The sequence below is a fragment of the Botrytis fragariae genome, assembly GCF_013461495.1.
Source record: "Botrytis fragariae strain BVB16 chromosome Unknown tig00000050, whole genome shotgun sequence".
Lineage (NCBI taxonomy): Eukaryota > Fungi > Ascomycota > Leotiomycetes > Helotiales > Sclerotiniaceae > Botrytis > Botrytis fragariae.
Window position 1 is genome coordinate 323,591 of NW_023500992.1, and position 18,229 is coordinate 341,819.

At 41.9% G+C, this 18,229-nt stretch overlaps 5 protein-coding genes across 5 annotated transcripts; 4 read left to right on the plus strand and 1 right to left on the minus strand.

Moving 5' to 3' along the window:
* Positions 1-1,133: 1,133 nt before the first annotated feature.
* Bfra_004118 (putative mfs multidrug transporter protein) lies at positions 1,134-3,232 on the plus strand (the record flags this gene model as incomplete). The annotated part of the gene is made up of 5 exons (XM_037334523.1): positions 1,134-1,376; positions 1,441-2,137; positions 2,194-2,582; positions 2,659-2,856; positions 2,927-3,232. The coding sequence occupies 5 exons, from the start codon at positions 1,134-1,136 to the stop codon at positions 3,230-3,232; spliced, it is 1,833 nt and encodes a 610-aa protein (XP_037193057.1).
* Positions 3,233-9,261: 6,029 nt separating this feature from the next.
* On the plus strand, positions 9,262-11,035 carry Bfra_004119 (putative major facilitator superfamily transporter protein; the record flags this gene model as incomplete). The annotated part of the gene is made up of 3 exons (XM_037334524.1): positions 9,262-9,331; positions 9,408-9,773; positions 9,834-11,035. The coding sequence occupies 3 exons, from the start codon at positions 9,262-9,264 to the stop codon at positions 11,033-11,035; spliced, it is 1,638 nt and encodes a 545-aa protein (XP_037193058.1).
* Positions 11,036-13,526: 2,491 nt separating this feature from the next.
* Positions 13,527-14,777, minus strand: Bfra_004120 (uncharacterized protein; the record flags this gene model as incomplete). The annotated part of the gene is made up of 1 exon (XM_037334525.1): positions 13,527-14,777. The coding sequence occupies one exon, from the start codon at positions 14,775-14,777 to the stop codon at positions 13,527-13,529; it is 1,251 nt and encodes a 416-aa protein (XP_037193059.1).
* A 397-nt stretch (positions 14,778-15,174) lies between these two features.
* Bfra_004121oa (uncharacterized protein) lies at positions 15,175-15,446 on the plus strand (the record flags this gene model as incomplete). The annotated part of the gene is made up of 2 exons (XM_037334526.1): positions 15,175-15,188; positions 15,272-15,446. The coding sequence occupies 2 exons, from the start codon at positions 15,175-15,177 to the stop codon at positions 15,444-15,446; spliced, it is 189 nt and encodes a 62-aa protein (XP_037193060.1).
* A 1,720-nt stretch (positions 15,447-17,166) lies between these two features.
* Positions 17,167-17,361, plus strand: Bfra_004122 (uncharacterized protein; the record flags this gene model as incomplete). Its single annotated transcript, XM_037334527.1, has 1 exon — positions 17,167-17,361. The coding sequence occupies one exon, from the start codon at positions 17,167-17,169 to the stop codon at positions 17,359-17,361; it is 195 nt and encodes a 64-aa protein (XP_037193061.1).
* Positions 17,362-18,229: the final 868 nt, after the last annotated feature.

Consider the following 18,229-nt stretch of genomic DNA (forward strand, 5'->3'; position numbering starts at 1 on the left):
GCTGTTGTCTGTCTTTTTAGCTTACTGATGGCTCAATTTCTATACCGAGTAGGTACCTAGTCGTCTGCACCGTGTGGTTCATGACTTTGCGATGTACATTGTATACACACCACATGTTCGCGATCAAAACAAATAACAGATGTCTTCATAATATCTTCATAACATACGTAGCATACGTAGCATACATAATGTGTGTGTATATGTGTGTGTGCGTGCCTAGGTATAAATACAATTCAAGTCTCTTATATTCGTAACTCGGTAACTTGCACTCGCTTTCCATTTTTCTCTCTCTCAAAATCATCGACCTTGCTCCCTGTCGTTACTCCTTTATCAGCAGGGCTCTATCCTTATAACCCTATCCCGGGGATCACGTATTTAGCTTCCATTCCATCCTTTCTATTATGATCAATGTCCAAACTGTCCAAGCTGTCCAAACTAGGCTCCGGTCTAGTCTCGTTCATATAGTTTAACAATAACAAATAACTCTTGAGTCTTGAGTCTTGAGTCTTGAAAACAAGCAAGACAGGTCTGAGGTTCTTCATTCAGCAGTCTTGGCAATCCATTGAATCCAAGCTTTAAGGATACCCGACCACAACCTAACAATCATACCAAGACAATAGCAAAGAACACTGACAGCTTCCTTCCAAAAGCAAATGAGAAGGTACTGGTATACCATGTGGTCACCACTAAAAATCAACATGTTCGGTTGGGTCAAGGTAGGATTGATTGATCGATCGCGTACGAGCCCTGCCTACAAAACCCATTTCTTATCCGCTGCGGTATTTTTTTCTTACTTCGTAGTCAGTTCAGTCTTGTTTGCACATTGCATCGGATTCTCGCCCATATTTTCCATTATTCCCTTTTCAAGTTTTTATTTTCTACCCTCTGGATTGGACGGAGTCTTCACCGATCATCAGATTTCCCCATATCCCTCCCACCTTTTTTGTCTTAAACCGTTATACCGCTGATCGATCTTCAACGTTTTCCATACATCGATATTTTGTACATACATCCCTTAAATGCATAATTGCCGATGATAATAATTCCCCAGCCCCCGCAGAGTCTTTACTAGAAGCTCTTCAATTGATTTACACTTGGAAACCCCATCTGCGCTACCTTTTTAGAGGTCAATAATGAGTTTGCCTCAGGATCTCGAGAAAGGAATATTGGCAGAGGAGGAACATGAACAAGAACATGAACAAGAACATGAAATTGGAACGAAAACAGAATCAACCGCATACCAATCCGATAATTCGAGAAACCCTTCGCCGAAAAATGATGGTTCTGCAAATGCCTCGATCGCCGACCGAGATTCGAATCTTGAAGCAGTCAAAACAATGGACGAAGGCCACATCGATGATCTCGAAAGGCAAAAGGTTCGATACAACCACTCGCATTGCGCATTTGCGAAATACCTACTAACATTCCTTTCTCATTTAGACAACCACCGAATCAATAAAAGTCGGTCCATCTTCCCATCGCGCACATCCAAATTCCGACTCGAACGATAAAACCAGCACGAACTCGAAATCCTCCAGCGGTTCCAGACTCGCCCGCATAGCCCATCGATCTCATACTCCGCGCGCCAAACTTCCACCACGACCTATTCCAGTCTCCAATCTCGCAAACGGTATTGTAGGATGGGAAAGCCAGACCGATCCCGAAATGCCTCTGAATTTTCCGGAAACGAAGAAATGGATGCTGACGGGTTTACTGGCTAGCATTACTTTTATATCTCCGCTCGCTTCCAGTATGTTTGCGCCTGGTGTAACATTTGCAGACAAGGAGTTCCATAATTCCAGTTTGATATTGAGCTCTTTCACCGTGAGTATCTTTGTCTTGGGATATGTCGTTGGGCCATTAATACTTGCGCCTTTGTCTGAGATGTATGGGCGAAGATATGTTCTCACGGGTGGTAATATAATATTTTGTGTTTGGCAGATTGGATGTGCGTTGGCACCTAGCTTGAGTACATTGATAGGATTTCGATTTATGGCTGGATTGGGTGGTTCCGGTTGTTTAACCATCGGTGCTGGAATGATTGCGGATTTATTTCATGCGGATAGAAGAGGATTGGCGACTTCACTTTTCAGTCTGGGTCCTTTGTTTGGTCCTGTTATTGGTCCAATAGCTGGAGGTATTTTCCCTATTCATTATACCCATCGTAGTACAGTACATCTAATCAATCTCCAGGTTTTGTAGCCCAAAGAATCGGCTGGCGTTGGGTATTTTGGATTCTTTTCATTGCCGGAACCATCATAACTATCGGTATCGAATGTCTCAACGTAGAAACCAACCCACGTCTCCTCATAAAGCGCAAAGTAGCGCGTCTCTCCAAAGAACTCAATCGATCTGATCTCCGCAGCGTATATGATCCAAGCAATTCAGCACATCATTCAAACGCTTCCGTTCTAGCAAATGCCATGATTCGACCCCTGAAAATGTTAATTTTTAGTCCTATTGTGTTTATTCTGAGTTTGTATATGGCGGTTGTTTATGGACTTTTGTATTTATTGTTTACTACTATTACGACGGTTTTTACGGATAAATATCATTGGGCGCCAGAATTAGGTGGATTAGCCGTGAGTATATCTCTTCATCTCTTTCACCTCTAAACTCTCCATCCTCCCTTTTACTGCCAATCTAACTGTCAACTAGTACATTGGTCTAGGGTTTGGTTTCTTCCTTGGTCTCGTAGTAGTTGCTCGTATCTCGGACGTCACGGTAGTCCGCATGACGAAAGCAAATAATGGGATCTTTGAGCCTGAAATGCGATTACCGGCTTGTATATTTTTTGCTTGTTTTATACCGATTAGTTTTTTCTGGTATGGTTGGAGCATACAGGCAGGCGTTCATGTAAGTACTCTTCCTCCTCCCTACCTTCTCACTCCCCTTCACCCTTCTTTGAAGAGTCTAACATCCCCAGTGGATCGTTCCCATAATCGGCCTCATCCCCTTCGGTTTCGGTATGATGGGTATTTTCATTCCAATTCAAACATACGTCATCGACAGCTTTCCATCCTTCGCTGCGTCAGGAATCGCAGCATTAACAGTATCACGGTCGTTATTCGGAGCATTTTTACCACTTGCAGGACCGGCTATGTATGCAAAATTAGGTTACGGGTGGGGAAATAGTGTTTTGGGATTCATTGCACTGGCGTTAATTCCGGCGCCGATGATAATTTATAAATTTGGAGGGAGGGTGAGGAAAAGGTTTCCTGTTAAGCTTTAAGGGGAGGGAAGAAAAAGAGGAGGAAATTAAGGAAACTGATTAACGAAAAATAATAAAGTGTGTGTATTTGTGTATCTGATATACAACAAAACACAAACATACATGACACGACGGAACAAAACAGAATAATAATTCCTCATGACGGAAAATCATGGGACGAGATGAAAACGAGATGAAGCGAAACATCCATCAACCTTACAAAATAACACCCCCACACACATAATTTCGAAAAAATTAGCGAGCATAAGCGATGGAGTTATGATATTCATTGGTTATTATTTGGTTAGGAATTGGGTGTTTATATTATTATTATTCTATGGGTACTTGCTGGTTGGTTCAGGTTCAGGTCGGGATTGATTGATTGGTGCGCTTGGTGCGTTTGGAGATAACTTACTATGAAAATGAGGGAATTGGAACTTTGGGGAATTTGAGTACTTATTGGGTACTTACTGAGTACTTACTGAGTACTTACTGAGTACTTACTGAGCATTGAGCATTGATTGGTTAATGGGGGTTTCTTATGATATGATTGCGTTGATTGGAGTTGAAAGAGGATTGAAGATTGAAGGATGGATCCTTTCTTGTTGGCTGTTGGTTGGGGTTTGCGGTTAGAATAAGGGTGGGTGAGGGTGAGGGTGGATGTGAAAGGGGGAGATGGGAATGGAAGGGAGGGAGAAGAAAATTGTACATAGGTTATGTGTGGGTGTGGGAGTGGGCAAATGGTTGATGGTTGGCACGTATATATTACAAAACCACACATACGATGTTGTTTATACCAGTTGTAATAAACTCAATATGAAGTTTACTCACGAGTGAGTGAGTGAATTAGAGAATGAAGTTCATTCGTTCTGCTATCCATCATACTATACTATTAATTAATCAATTCAACTTCACTTTCCCCAGTATTTAAAAATTACCCATCTACTTAATTAATGATTGATTGATTCCTCTCATTATCGCATGCATCACTCAAACAAACACAGCAAACAAACGAACAAACATTCAATTGCATCTTCTCACTTCACAATATATGTGTATATATGTATCACATGTACGTCATCAAAAAAAAAGAAATTTTTTTTGTTGCATATCGCATAACTTCATGACGTCGATGATGATGATGACGATAGATGATGTAGATAGATGAATAAAATGACGTCGGTGACGTAGTTTTGGACATGTATGGATTTTTGGATGTATGAAACATCGCCTAAATTTCATTTTTGGGATGTCTGAGTGTTGGGATTGGAATTGAGAATGAGATGAAATGGGATTGAATGAGATTGAATTTAATGTGTGAAGAGGTGCAAAAGAAAAGAAAAGGGAATATTACAGATACAATGTGAATAATAATTGATAACTCAACATAAGATTTTACATTTTGATCTCACCACCACGAGAATACCAAAAATGGTGGTGGGATATTTGAGAGTCGATTCCGAATACTATTCTTCTATTCTCTAGATTTGAAAATTTCTCTTTGGGTTCGTTTTGTTTCGGTCTGAAATGATGACTTCTACTCATGTCCACTCATTTCTTACCCAGAGGTTTCGGACCAAAAGGGATATGAATATAGCTACATACCTCATTTGCGAAAAATAACCGAATGGAATGGAAAGGGGGAAAAGGACAGTACAGGGTAAATTGATTACGAGTGGCTAAATAACTATATAGAGATGGGGAAAATTGCCCTTGTAGAATTTCTCAAGACAAGTAGTGTGTATATAAAAGCGTTAACTTGCATTCTCTCGCTGATCACTTCCTACTAGCTCTCTAGGCGAATAGTCAACACGCTTTGTATGAATACAACGAAAGGATAGTGGGGATGAGTCGGTATTTCTGTGCATTTATTGCGGTTTTAGAAGAAATACAAGCAGGCGTATTCACGGCGGGTATGTGTATTGAATGATACTTTCATTGACAAGTTGGATGGAAAGCAAGTAAAATCAGAAAGATCAGAAGATCAAGATGAAGGAAGGATAGGATGGGGTGTTTGAGGATCGCTAAGAGGCCAAAACTTCGAGGACTGTTGCTTCAACCGTTGAAGTATTGAATTAGCCGATGAAATTGTAGATCAACCACACGGGCAGAAAAGTTTCACCCCTTTCAAGACTTTCAGGTCCACTAAGTATCAGGTAAATCTCCTATTCCTTCCAACCCACCCTTTCGCCACTGCAAGCAATCCCGTAACTAATGATTACAAATAGGGAGCATGATAGCTTTGAGAGTGCAACACTGCGAGAAGATTTGGTCTGGTCATAGATATCTTTAGATGAACGTCGGTCACATTCATCCAATACGATCACATTCAAATTTTCATCAATAATCTGTCCCCAATGATTTCCCAACACGATTTTTTCCTCTTCAGATTATATTAATGTGAATTCGCCTCCCATAATGCAGATCTGCCTTTTTCTATTTCGTGGCACATCAAATGACCTTGCCGATTATTACCAGCAACACGCCTAAGCTGTATCACCGCAAAAATTTAAGAAAATACGGAGATCTTCAGTGCATATAACCCCACATAATCCCACTGCGAGGTATGAGGCAGTGGAACTGTAGACTCGTGATGAGGAGAATAGATTTTGCAAAAGTGTCGAATTCGACATTTCCGGCGGCAAACAAATCTAAGAGCGCGGAGAAAAAATGCAATATTGTGGGTGGGGTGAGTTTGTGATTCAATGAAACTTTTGCATTGCCATCTTAGGTAAAGAAATACGAGAAGATGAACTACCATCTTTATAGTTGTATATCGCTTTGAACACGTTAGATACGAGGGTGAGAATAAATGCATAAAACCTCAGTCTAAGTAACATCAAATGGTATCAAGATTTTAGAATTGCAAGCAAAACATTAAATCTGTCCATACATCTTCAATTAATTGAAAATTTGGTAACGAGTTCTGGAGATGGAATAAACGGCGTTCGAGCTTGAGGTTTCAGAGTATCTCCAGCTTTCCAACCACGATGCAGGAGATCCTTGGCCATACATCAAGCTGTGGAATGTTATGCAGCCATACTTGCATTTGGATTATCTCGATTTAAACCCCAGTCAAGATCCAAACTCTCGTGATGTCAAAAAAACCAACGGTTCAAATGATATGTAGTGGCATCATCACTATATCGGGATATCCGACAATGGAACGAGACCAAACCCAGTGACATTCCGAGACCCAAGGTCGACGTGCAACAATAGTAGTAACGTTGACATAAGCTGGTAACAGATATTGCTGATTGAGGAATGCGCGAGGAGATAGAGAAAAGGTGACAGGATCGCAAGAACTCATAGAGATGTGGAAGAAAATATGATAGAAATAAAGTTAGCACTTACTTGGGGCACAGCATATGGACTATCCAAAGTATTAAGAATATGCGAGTATGAGCTGTCATTCTCTCGGTTCACCTCCCCAAGTTCTTCATGATTATCGATCAATACTTTCCAAGAGAAGTGTTTCGGCATGCCAGTGTTTATATATTCCGAAGTAAGTAAAAAGGAGGTTACCAAGCATTAAAACTATAGTAAGCTCGAGCATCGCCGGTGTCAGTAGTAGATCAAAATCTTGTCCAGATACTGTATCATGATTCTCTCGTTATATAGTGGCTACATCATCGGAAGATATTCCCATAGGTGGAATATACTCCGTGTGTGTCAACGTCGAATCAATTTGGTCGATTGGTAGATAAGCATTAGCATTGTTGGAAGAATTTGGACGGAAATGCAGTACGGAAGCATTCATCTCTTCATTTGCATGAGAGCATCCATGGGAATATCGTGAGGAATGCATTCGTGCGGTGTCACCTGTCACCGGTATCACAACTCACGGCTCACCAAGAGCTACTTTATTGACCATGGATTGCTTTGGCCACTAGCTGAACTGAACAATTGTAGAAATTCGTACAACTTCACAGGGCAAGAATTGCCGTAGTATCATCAGAAAATGTTAGTCAAAGAAATCGCAATAGAAGTATTTTATGACTTAAGAGAATTTTGACTCGGAAATTCAGAAGTTGCTGAGTGGAGTCGCGGTGAGAAAACCGATATTGGATGAGAGGAGTAGAGTTTCGGGTCGGAATATCTAGAAGATTCCATGCTAAGACCAAAGAGGCAAAAGTAAGTCATGAAGAAAGGATTTTAGCCATGTCTGAGGTGTGTCTGAATAATAGATCAAGAGAAGGTATCATCAGTTGATCTGTGCGTCGTATCAATGCACACTTTGGTCCCTGCAAAAGCGGTTTTCGGATGTCTTAGATACGCCCCATAAGTTTTATACAGGGGTGCACCGTTCTCGGTAAACTCATTCCCCGCCTTGACATGGAAGAAACGGTGGGACAAGGAGAAAAAAAAAGTATTTTCATACCTTCACTCAAAACAAGCTCAACTCTCAAGCCTCGTATGAAAACATGCTTTGGAGTGAGGTAGTTATGACGACTTGTGTTTGATTGATTGACTTGTCAGGAAGTTTGAATTCATTCTTGAAGTAAATATACGAGCAGATGTTAGATGGTAGATGTTGGAAATATACGAGTAGATGTTAGATGGTAGATGTTGATATTAGAAGTATGGTAGGGTAGTAAAGAAGATAAGAAGATGAGAAGATGAGATTATCCCGTACCTAAAGTCTCAATAAATAGCTAATCGCACCATTCTCATTCGATGGTTCACTTGTGCTTTCGTATACAACTTTAGTGTACATGCGAGTAGTAGGTGTTGAGATTAGGTCTTGGATGCCGGCTTATTACTTTCAATCTTCCCCATGTTCCGAATATCTTTCGTTAGGTTACATACATGATACCTGATACATGAACTACGTGAAGCACATTCTCCAGTGCTGCTATGTTCGGGCAAAGCAGGACACAGGTGGAAGATTGACAACACTACCTAGGCAAATAGGTAGGTAGTCTATTTGAACTAATTCCCTCATCAATTGAATTATATCTTTCACATCACAAGAGCATGGTCAAAGCTGTACTCCATTGTTTCTTTGCTGTACCTGGGTAGGTAGAATTGAAAGTGCCGAACGGAGTACGTGACATTTTGATAGTCTACTTTGTCTACTCTACTACTGTGCAGGTTGACTTATTAGCCTCTTCAATACTTCCTTCTAGCGTTCCAATGTTCACCTCGATCCATCCAATGATTGAGACGAATAAGTCTAGATGAGAGTCTAAAATGCTTCAAATCCTTGTCTGCATGAAATAATACGACTACTCCATATAATTCAGCTAATATATTACATGTGTCTCCACACTAGCGATATCCACTAGCAATCTCCACCAGCAAGTCGGCTACACCTTATCATGCATATGCATTAGCGGCAGCAAGTATCGGCCGACCTTTCGAGCTATTTGTTACTCCAGTAGATCTTTCATTGTATTTATCGATCTATAGGAACACCAATCCAAATTGGATATTGCAGAGCCGCGGGATAAATCTCCGAAAAGGTTTGGTAGCAACAACGACAACAAGAACAATCTTTTTCTGCCCCCCTCCCCACCACAAAAACCAAGGAAAACAATACAATATATACGCTCTCAGAAGTTCAAAAGGTAAGGATAAACGAGATCTATTATCTCTGCATGCACAGCGGTAAGGTACCAGGTCAAGTAGGTAGGGAACATTTGTTTATCTGCATGTGGTTCTTAAAACGCTCAGTGCGGAAGCTTGAGCGCAAACAGAAGGGTAGTCCGACATATAGAGTGAACACTTCCTTCCCCCTCCATTTTCACTTGGCTCTCAAACATTTAATTCTGTCTCTGAGAAATCTACTCTTCCGTTTCCGCAAACTCAATCAATATTATCATTACCTAAAATCCTGATAGCATCTTCACCTATTGCGTCGTACTTCCTATATCCCCTCCAATATTCTTTCTCTTTCCTATTCGTCTTTCAGGACGTCGATAGGAAAGTTTCTACAACTCTCAGATTGAACATCTCTCTCTCTCTCTCTCTCTCTCTCTCTATACTAATAAAGATCTAATCTTTTATCGTCATCGAGAGCCAGAAAAGTCATATCTGGCTCACGAGCAATGCCCCGAGGAATTCGGAATTCTCGACAGGATCCCGATAAATTTCCTACCACTCAACTTTTTCTTCTTGGTAAGTTTTGTTTCCACATTCCATGACTGCGCCACGCACACGATCAATTCGAAATACGTTATTAACATCGTTTTAGCAATTGTCCGTCTCGCGGAACCTATTGCCCTCACCTCTATCTTCCCCTACGCGTGGGCACTCGTAAAGAAATTCAAAGTCGGCAACGAAGATGATGCTTCCTTCTATGCGGGCCTTCTCATCTCAGCCTTTGCGCTGGCAGAATCTTTGACGGGCATGTACTGGGGAGGATTATCTGATAGAATCGGACGAAAGCCAGTATTGCTGGCAGGATGTTGCGGAACGATGTTGAGTATGATTATGGTTGGATTTGCGTCGAACATTTGGGTTGCGCTCCTCGGCAGAGCTCTTGGAGGCTTCTTGAATGGAAATATAGGCGTCATTCAGACCATGGTTGGTGAAATGGTCACCAAGAAAGAACACGAGCGTAAGTTTGATTACATTACGGCGATTACACAGAGAACCTGAACTAATTTCTTCTTGACAGCTCGAGCATACTCAGTCATGCCATTTGTTTGGAGTATAGGTACTATTATCGGTCCTGCGATCGGTGGCACATTCGCAGATCCTACATCGACCTTTCCAAACATTTTCTCACCGGATGGTATTTTCAACACATTCCCATATTTGCTTCCAAATTTGATGTGTGCTGGTCTACTATTCGTCAGTATTCTAGCGGGGTACTTCCTCCTCCAAGAGACACATCCGGATATGCAACCCCGGGTTTCTCTACCAGATGATACATACCATTCCGAAGAAACCCCATTGATGGCCACTGCTGATGCCATTAAAACACCCGCAGTCGACTTGCGCGCCGAAACCTATGGGACTTTCGAGGGCAGTGATGATAGTGAGTGGCGAAATACGCCCACTAAATCTATCTCTCCCCAGATTTTCAACAAAAATGTGGTGGCTTTGATTATCGCATTGGGAATATTCACATATCATTCCATGACATATGATCATTTACTTCCCATTTTTCTCGAAGATACAAAGGGTCCAAGGGAAAGCATGTCCATCATGACTGGCGAATTTATGATGCCTGGAGGTCTTGGTTTATCTGTCCAACAAGTTGGTGTAATCATGTCCATAAATGGCATTATTGCATTATTTGTTCAAGCGGTCATATTTCCATGGGCTGCAGAATTTCTTGGCACTTATAAGCTCTTCATTGTAGTCAGCGTACTACATCCAATTGCGTATCTTATGGTACCTATCCTCGTCTACCTTCCCGCTTCATATCTCTATGCTGGTCTTTACACGACTCTATTCGTCCGCAATCTCCTTTCAATACTAGTATACCCCGTTCTTCTCATCCTCATCAAAGAAGCTACGCCCTCTCCAAACGTTCTCGGAAAAGTCAATGGCCTTGCAGCATCGGCAGGTGCAGCTTGTAGGACTGTAGCTCCACCTGTTGCGGGATACCTGTATGCACTCGGTAGCAAGACAAATTTCACAGCGCTCGCTTGGCTTGGAAGTGCGCTTGTGGCAGTGGTGGGAGCGGCTCAGTGTTTTATGGTCAAGAGAACGAGAAGGGATGAGGGGGTTGAGGAAGAGAGAGATGAATGGATTGGTGTAAGGAGAAGAGATAGTAAAAGCAAGATGGTTTCTGCAATTACGGTAATTGAGGTTGATTCGACTTTCTCATCGGAGAATAATTCGGATTCGGAGTCGGTACGGGATGAGTAGGGGGTAATGGTAATGGAGAAGAAAAATGGTAAGGAAAATGAGTGTACGAAAAGATCAACGAAAAAACTATGCATGGATGGCGTCGGATTTGAGGGTTGGGAAATTTCTAGAAATCGAAGGCGTATTGGTGTTGGTATATGATAGCGTTTAGCGGCACTGGGCTGGCGTTTTTGAACTGGTGAGATGGTCGATTGTATTGGATTGGATTGGATAGGAAATGAAAATAAAAGATGCTTAATGATTAGAATATGAAAATAAAATTTAAGATGTTAAATAAGATGTTTGATTGTTATGAGTAAATTGTTTTTGGGGGAGGGTGTGTCTTTACTATTGTATTTTGAAGGAGGAAGTTGTTAGGATTCATATTTATGATGTTGAGATAATATAACATACCTACCTATGTACTGTTGGTCTCTGAGATGTAGATATATAAATATGCACGTACGATGTATGTATTGTATGTATGTATGTCATACATTACACCTACTAGGTACCTGACACCTCGGATCAAGGTAGGTACTAGGTAGATAGAGCTTAGAGCCAATTTTCAGTGTTCAGTATTCCCCGTGTCTGGAGAGTCGATGGATAATTCCGACTCCGATGCTGTGGTTTGGGATGGGTTTGGGATGGGTTTGGGATGGCTTGATGTGGATGGCATGTATGCATGGGAGGTGGATGAGGAGTTGAGAGATTGAGGTTGAGGTTGAGAGTGAGATGAAGTTTAAATAAGCTTTTGGGGATTTAGAGGGATGGGTAGGGGTGGGTTAGGGGGTTATGAATGTAGATGTGGATTATTGGGATGGGGGAGATGTGCTGCGAGGTTTAAATTGCAGATAGATAGGATGGGGAATGGTGGAGTATCGTCTGTCACGTCATTCGGTTAGATGTTGCGTGATTGAGTTTTGAGTTTGGATTGTTATTTCTGGGGGGATTTTGGGGTGGGGGAGTGTGGGGATGGAATGGGATGGATGGGGTATCTATTTCATTACGATTTTAGGTGAGAATATCTTGTGGGAATGTGAAAGTGCGGAGGGAGGGAAATAGATGGTGGATGGGAGGTTACATGTAGGAACGAAAACCTTGAAGATCAAAGCAAACCGATAGACTCGGGAAATCGAGGGAAGAGAGTCGATATGCTGAAATACTTACTCCTGCATCTCAATCGCTACATACAAGGGAATCGAAGTTTCGTGTCTGTATAGCTAAACAGCCATGATCCCAAAGAGCAAAGCATCTCGCAATCAACAGAATAAAGCCTAAAGCTCTCATGTTAATATAACCAACCAGAAATTCTACGTCGATTCCATATAACAATCCAAGACGGAGATTAGAAAATAAAGATATGTCGACCGTATCATAGGTAATAGAAACTCACTGGCCCCCTCCACGACCCTGTTTCTGCCAGGATGTATTCGATATCTGTCATTTTATCTTCTGAATCGTTTGGCTTAGCCACAGAAAGATTAGAGTAAATTCGTACCAATTGGACGTTTAGCGATTGATGGAATTGAAGCTTTCCTTACACTACCATTGTCTCCCTCATTCTCTGCGTATGGAATGTACTTGTATGATTTGAATTCAGACATTCCTGATGTGGGGGCCATACGAATTAGAATTAAAGTCGTGCGCATACATCTTAAAGCCTGTATGTATATTGAAGCATATCTATAGATATAGATATAGCCTTGGTTTCCAGCCCCCACTTTTATATACGATCTCCTGAACAGAACTTCTAGACTTTGCCAAATCAGACTAAGAACGTAACATAACAATCCCATCCTCCAGAACACAGATCAACAAGTCCAGAATATCAGCTTCAAAAAAATATTTCTGTATGATATAGTGCCCGAGCTAGCAGTTTCCATTTTGGTTGCCCTCAATTATTGAATTGATCTCGAACCCTCGATCAAACTATCACCGGTTCATTGAAGGAGAGGTGACGCCAAAACCGACAACGACATATCTTATAATTGCTCATTCCCATGCTCACATTGGCACGACAACACTCCGAGCCAAGGTTGTAGCGACGACTTGATAATGTAACTTGTGTCCACAATTGCAACGTAGAACAGTGATATATCCAATGGAAAACTTCCTCCTTGGACACCCGCTTCTCCCCCTAACTCACGTGTTACCTTCCTGCGTATCAGCCGCCATAACGAGGCGTGCAATCTATGCACATTGAACATAATATCCATAACATATTTGATGATAGAAGTCAGATATGAATCATAAGCATGGTTGATTTGGCTGGCCGTAATAAAGTCTTCAGATGCCCATCTGTATTGGAAGTGGAAGTAGTAGAAAATGAACAAAACCACAGGGAATTATAGCCTGAGAGCCAGGTTTAGTATTGGTAGTGCGTGAAACACTATGTAATTCCCTCTGGCTGGTGTTTTCCGGGGTGGCTGTTGAGTACGTAACGGCGAAGCGCGTGAGTACTAAAGCAGTTGCTGATCTCACACTTTCTCATTGACTCTTCAATCCTATCTCAATCCATAGCCCCGTGCCATCCAACTTCCCTATTGAGGAACCAAGAACTCCCACCCTCGATCTCCACTAAATCACCCCTAACAACAAATCTCGTCAATGAGTCTCCAATAGCTCTCTCCACATTCTCAAACAACTTTCGAAACTTCCCATCCAGTAAGTGTACCCCTCCATTAGAAAATCGATTGGGCTCATGGCATCCATCTCCTCCAAACTCTATCACTTCGAGAGTAGACGCTAATGATATAAGAAAGCTTTCCATGGCAAGGAATCTACTTGACACGCCTTCTATATGTAGGCTTCGAAGGGGAGGTAATGCATAATTCGATTCTTTAAATTTTGACAAAAGATCCTCAAGCAGTGGTGTAATATCAATCTTACGCTTCGACTGGAAGCACAGATTGAAACTCTCCAAATTCGTAGCAGCGTTTAAACATGTAGCGATGTTCGCAAACACTTCTTGGAAACTTAAGTTATTAGGTATATCGCTATAATCCAGAGCCAAGCGTAAATCTGTAAGATTGTAAAAAATAGGTGTTATAGACTCGAATAGAACCTTGTTCTGCGCGAAAAACTCAAATGGTAAGCAATCATGAGACAATTTTCTGAGCTTCAGAGCCTTAACACTGCAGAGTAGTGAAATTAGAATAGTGGTAAAACGCTCCTTGGTCAATTCTCTGTGGAGCAATCTCGTCGAAGGAACTCTCCAAACTGATGCTAGTAGAGAGAGTGCCGGTTCATCGGGTAAGGGGAAATTAGCCATAGAAACAGACAGGGCTGATAAATTAGGCAGTGAACGGAAGACTTCAGATAATATATCTGGATCACATATTCGGGAGCTGTGTTCCTCTCTCAAGAACTTCAGGCTAGCATATCGAAACCAAGCTTCTTCAGCTAGTTCAGCACGAGTTTCTGGATTGAATATATTAGGTTCTGGGTTAAAGAGATATGCATTATGCCTTGCATGAAACTCATCGATGTCGCCAAGATTGAGTTCGATAGATTGAATACAAGATGAGAAGGTTGGATGTCGGCATAGTTGGAGAAGACGATTGAAATCGGGACGATGGGCGAAACCATGGAATTTGGGAAGGATGAGGTATGGTGTACTGAGAAAGGAGAGAAACTTGCAAGTCAAACGGGTAGACTTGATGGCGGGTAAGTCCATATACAGGATCACAAATCTTGTGAGCTCGACGGGTAGTGACAAGAAATCTGAGGGGAGAGCTGGAGGGGCTTTGATATCTGCCATTTGTGACAACTGGAGGTGATAAGAACTTTCGATGAAGGCTTCTCAGGGATTGATCAATACTTAATCGAATACTTTGATTCACATCAGCTGAAACTTATCTTCCAAGACTCGCAACAAAACTTTTATAGTAGCAGATCATGATATAATACTAAGACAATCAAAGATATGGCTTTCATCAGTACCTAGGTAACCACAAACTGGATTTGCGCGGGGGCACCGATGCAAGTACGCCTTTTAGTCTGGCATAACCTTGAATACCCCCTACCATCATCGGGATGTCGGATTCAACTTTAGTCTTCGAAGTGTCTCGGAATAACCCGAGAATATCGATTTTCAATATCAATGACCACAATTCCTAAACGATCGTTTCTGTAAATAGTCCCGTTCCCCCCCATAGATGTCGTTATTATCGTATGTCCTCTCCCTTGTCTCTTATTCGAATCTCATACCCGCTTCTCGTTTTTGTTCTCAACTAATCTTTCTTCAACAAACAGATCCTTTCGAGCACTCCCTCCGCGCACCCGCGCAATGATAGGCGCAAGCTTCATTGCTTGGGGCACAATCGGTCTCTATTTGTCTGATACGGCAGAAAAGAAGCTTGGCTTTGAACCTACCGAGCAGGATAGAGCGAAGATGCCTAAGTTTACGGTGGTTGAGAAAGAGAACTGAAATTGTTGTGAGGATGGATGTTTTGCAGACCAAGTAAACAGTGGTACAGCGCAGCAGAGACAGACGAATCGATTTTGAAACAATAACTAGAGCTTAAGAGGTGTCTATACAGACCTTGGATGGATTACGGCCAATTAGGGGAGGAGACGGAAATTGCACATACTGAGGGTTAGGCTGTGGCGACTGGAGAACCGGGGAACCTGGGAACTGAGGGAGGGATTCCAAGAAAAGCTGTGGGTCGGCGCCTGAGCAACGATACTCTTCATTTTACGGATAGTGACCTTTAAAACAGTTGGAAGCTGTTTGCATACATCGGACATATCCGCATTGTCTGTCTGGGGTGTTTTGGAGGAGCCTTGCCTCAAGATTTCGTTTGCACTTTCCGTCGTTGTCTGTCAGGGGGGCTCTTTTCGGCAGTGCTTTAAAAGCTATGGAGAGGAGACACTTCCGTGACGGACTTTTATCGATATTGCTGCCCTCGGCAATCTGGCAACTCGACAAATTACTATCTTCTACATTTCCTTACCTTGTAATCCCACTGCCAATCCATGGTATATGTATGCATTATGAACTTCCAAACGATTGGAAATATAGCAGAGACAAGATCGCCAGCTATCTCACTGTGGTTGCACCGAACCGACTTGATTTTTACAAACAAAATGGAGCCTGCCCACTGATTTTTTTACTCTACCACGGCTCGTCCAGCCTATGTAGGAAACTTGTGTACAGTATACGCGCGTTCCTTTTATTTCCACATGGAACTGCGCACTAGGCCTCAAGTCAATAGAATACGGTACCACGGGAATCGGTAGAATCTGATATCCACACCCTTTAAGGGGTTTACTTTAACAGGTGCATGCGTTGGAAGCACTACGCAAAAGTGACAGGAATTGCCAGATTCACAGGCTCTTGTTATATTTTCCGCGTACAAAGACTGGCATGGGAGGTAAAATACGCACGCTTATTTCAAAGTTGAAAATAATGATGTGCTCGCAAATCTGTTTGAACTGTTCAATACAGAGCATACAGTGAGATTAAGTGTAAACTTTGAATAGATGTAGTTCAAGATTGGGAAATCCAAAGCCACCAAAGAACAGTTTTATGGCTACATGTACCCCGGACAAGGCTGAATACAGTGAAGTTGTGAGCTCAGTGTAGCATAAAGAAGACCTTGGAAGTTGCACACCGAAATCATGATCATTACGCAGTCCAAGACAAATTGGTCTCCCAGCTACGTAAACCCAACCAACCGAGTGAAGCTGCAGCCTTTTCAATTTCTGGCTCACTCTGTACTCGCTCAAGTGGAATTCAAGAGAACTTTTACAATATCAATAACTCCAATTGGCTGGACCAAGTGTACAGAAAGGTTCTCTCTGCAATATTGGGTGGAATTGCTTGGTAGGCCGTAGCTAGTGCAATAATTACCTAAGTACGGAAACCACTTTCATCGACGACGATATTACCACATGCCTTAGCTGATTTTAGAGTTTCGTTTCATTGGGACACGAGTATAAAAAATGTTTACAGCCCAGAAACATCTTCAATCCTCATAGTTATCTCCCATTCATCAGTCAATAATAAAGAACTCTCAATTCTTTATGCCACCACTCAAACCCTACCTCCAACGCTTTGCCCAGCGTTTCAAAAACGACCCTGTCAGTTACTTTGTAGCAATGACCCCCGTTGCGTCAGGTCTAATGTTAGGCATGAGCCTTTCCACATGGCGACTCAAAAATACCTCAGCGAACAGGTAGAACAAGGATATATTGAGATCAGGCTTGAAAACAAGGAATTCGAACGAGCCATCAAGTCACAATCATCTGGAGAGTCTTTTGAACACCGCAGGCGCGAGGAAGATAGACATTGTACAGCAGACTCTGAATCGCATACCGTCGACTGGCATCATGTTATGTGACGGGAGCTTATCCCTAGAAATATAATTGCAACATGGCAACAACGATCTATTTGGATTAAGTATCCATAATACGAAAGCTACGGACCATTGTGATACGCACCACAGGATTTAAGTAGGTAGTTTCCGTTCATTGTTCACACATAAATACACACACACACCCACACACCTGAGGGTAGTCTTATGAATATTGTTCGAAACATCCCAAATATTCTTTCAAACCAGCGCACAAGACTCGATCAATTTAACAGCCAGTTGATGCATCATGCGTCACCAATTTGGTGATGCCAGAATCGGCTGAATTGAAGACTTTCAACGCTATGTTTATACTCTGCTATTGCAGATAGTTGGAGAAGAGTTCCAGAACATATCATTGTAAAGATATTATTTATAAAACGACATACCCCTTAAGCAGATTGACGATGGAAGTTTTGGCCAGAAGCAGAAGGATAAAGTAATATAGGGTTCGTAATTGAGATTCAAAGTTTGGGTTTGCAAAGTATCCGCGGTTTCAGTTTTCAGTTGAGATGGGATCTGGGCGATATGATGAAGTTGTTTGAAGAGGACAAGAAGAGGAAGAAATACGAGGGGAGAATAGAGAGAGTTCAATACTATGCCGGATGAGTAGAGAGTCGAGTAAAAATTCTGACAGTGAAATTTTGAGGAGAAGAAAAAGACGGGAGAGGAGCAAAGGGAGTTTGATGTTCCCGATATATTCGAAAATGCATTCTCTTGGACCGAATGTTCATTTCATACAATGCTCTGCCGACTAGGTAGGTATGCTAGGTGGTAAATTCTGGCATTCAAGGATATAATGTCGCATTTCAGAAGTGGAAGGCAAAAGGCGAAATGACAGAGTACCATTGAGTGC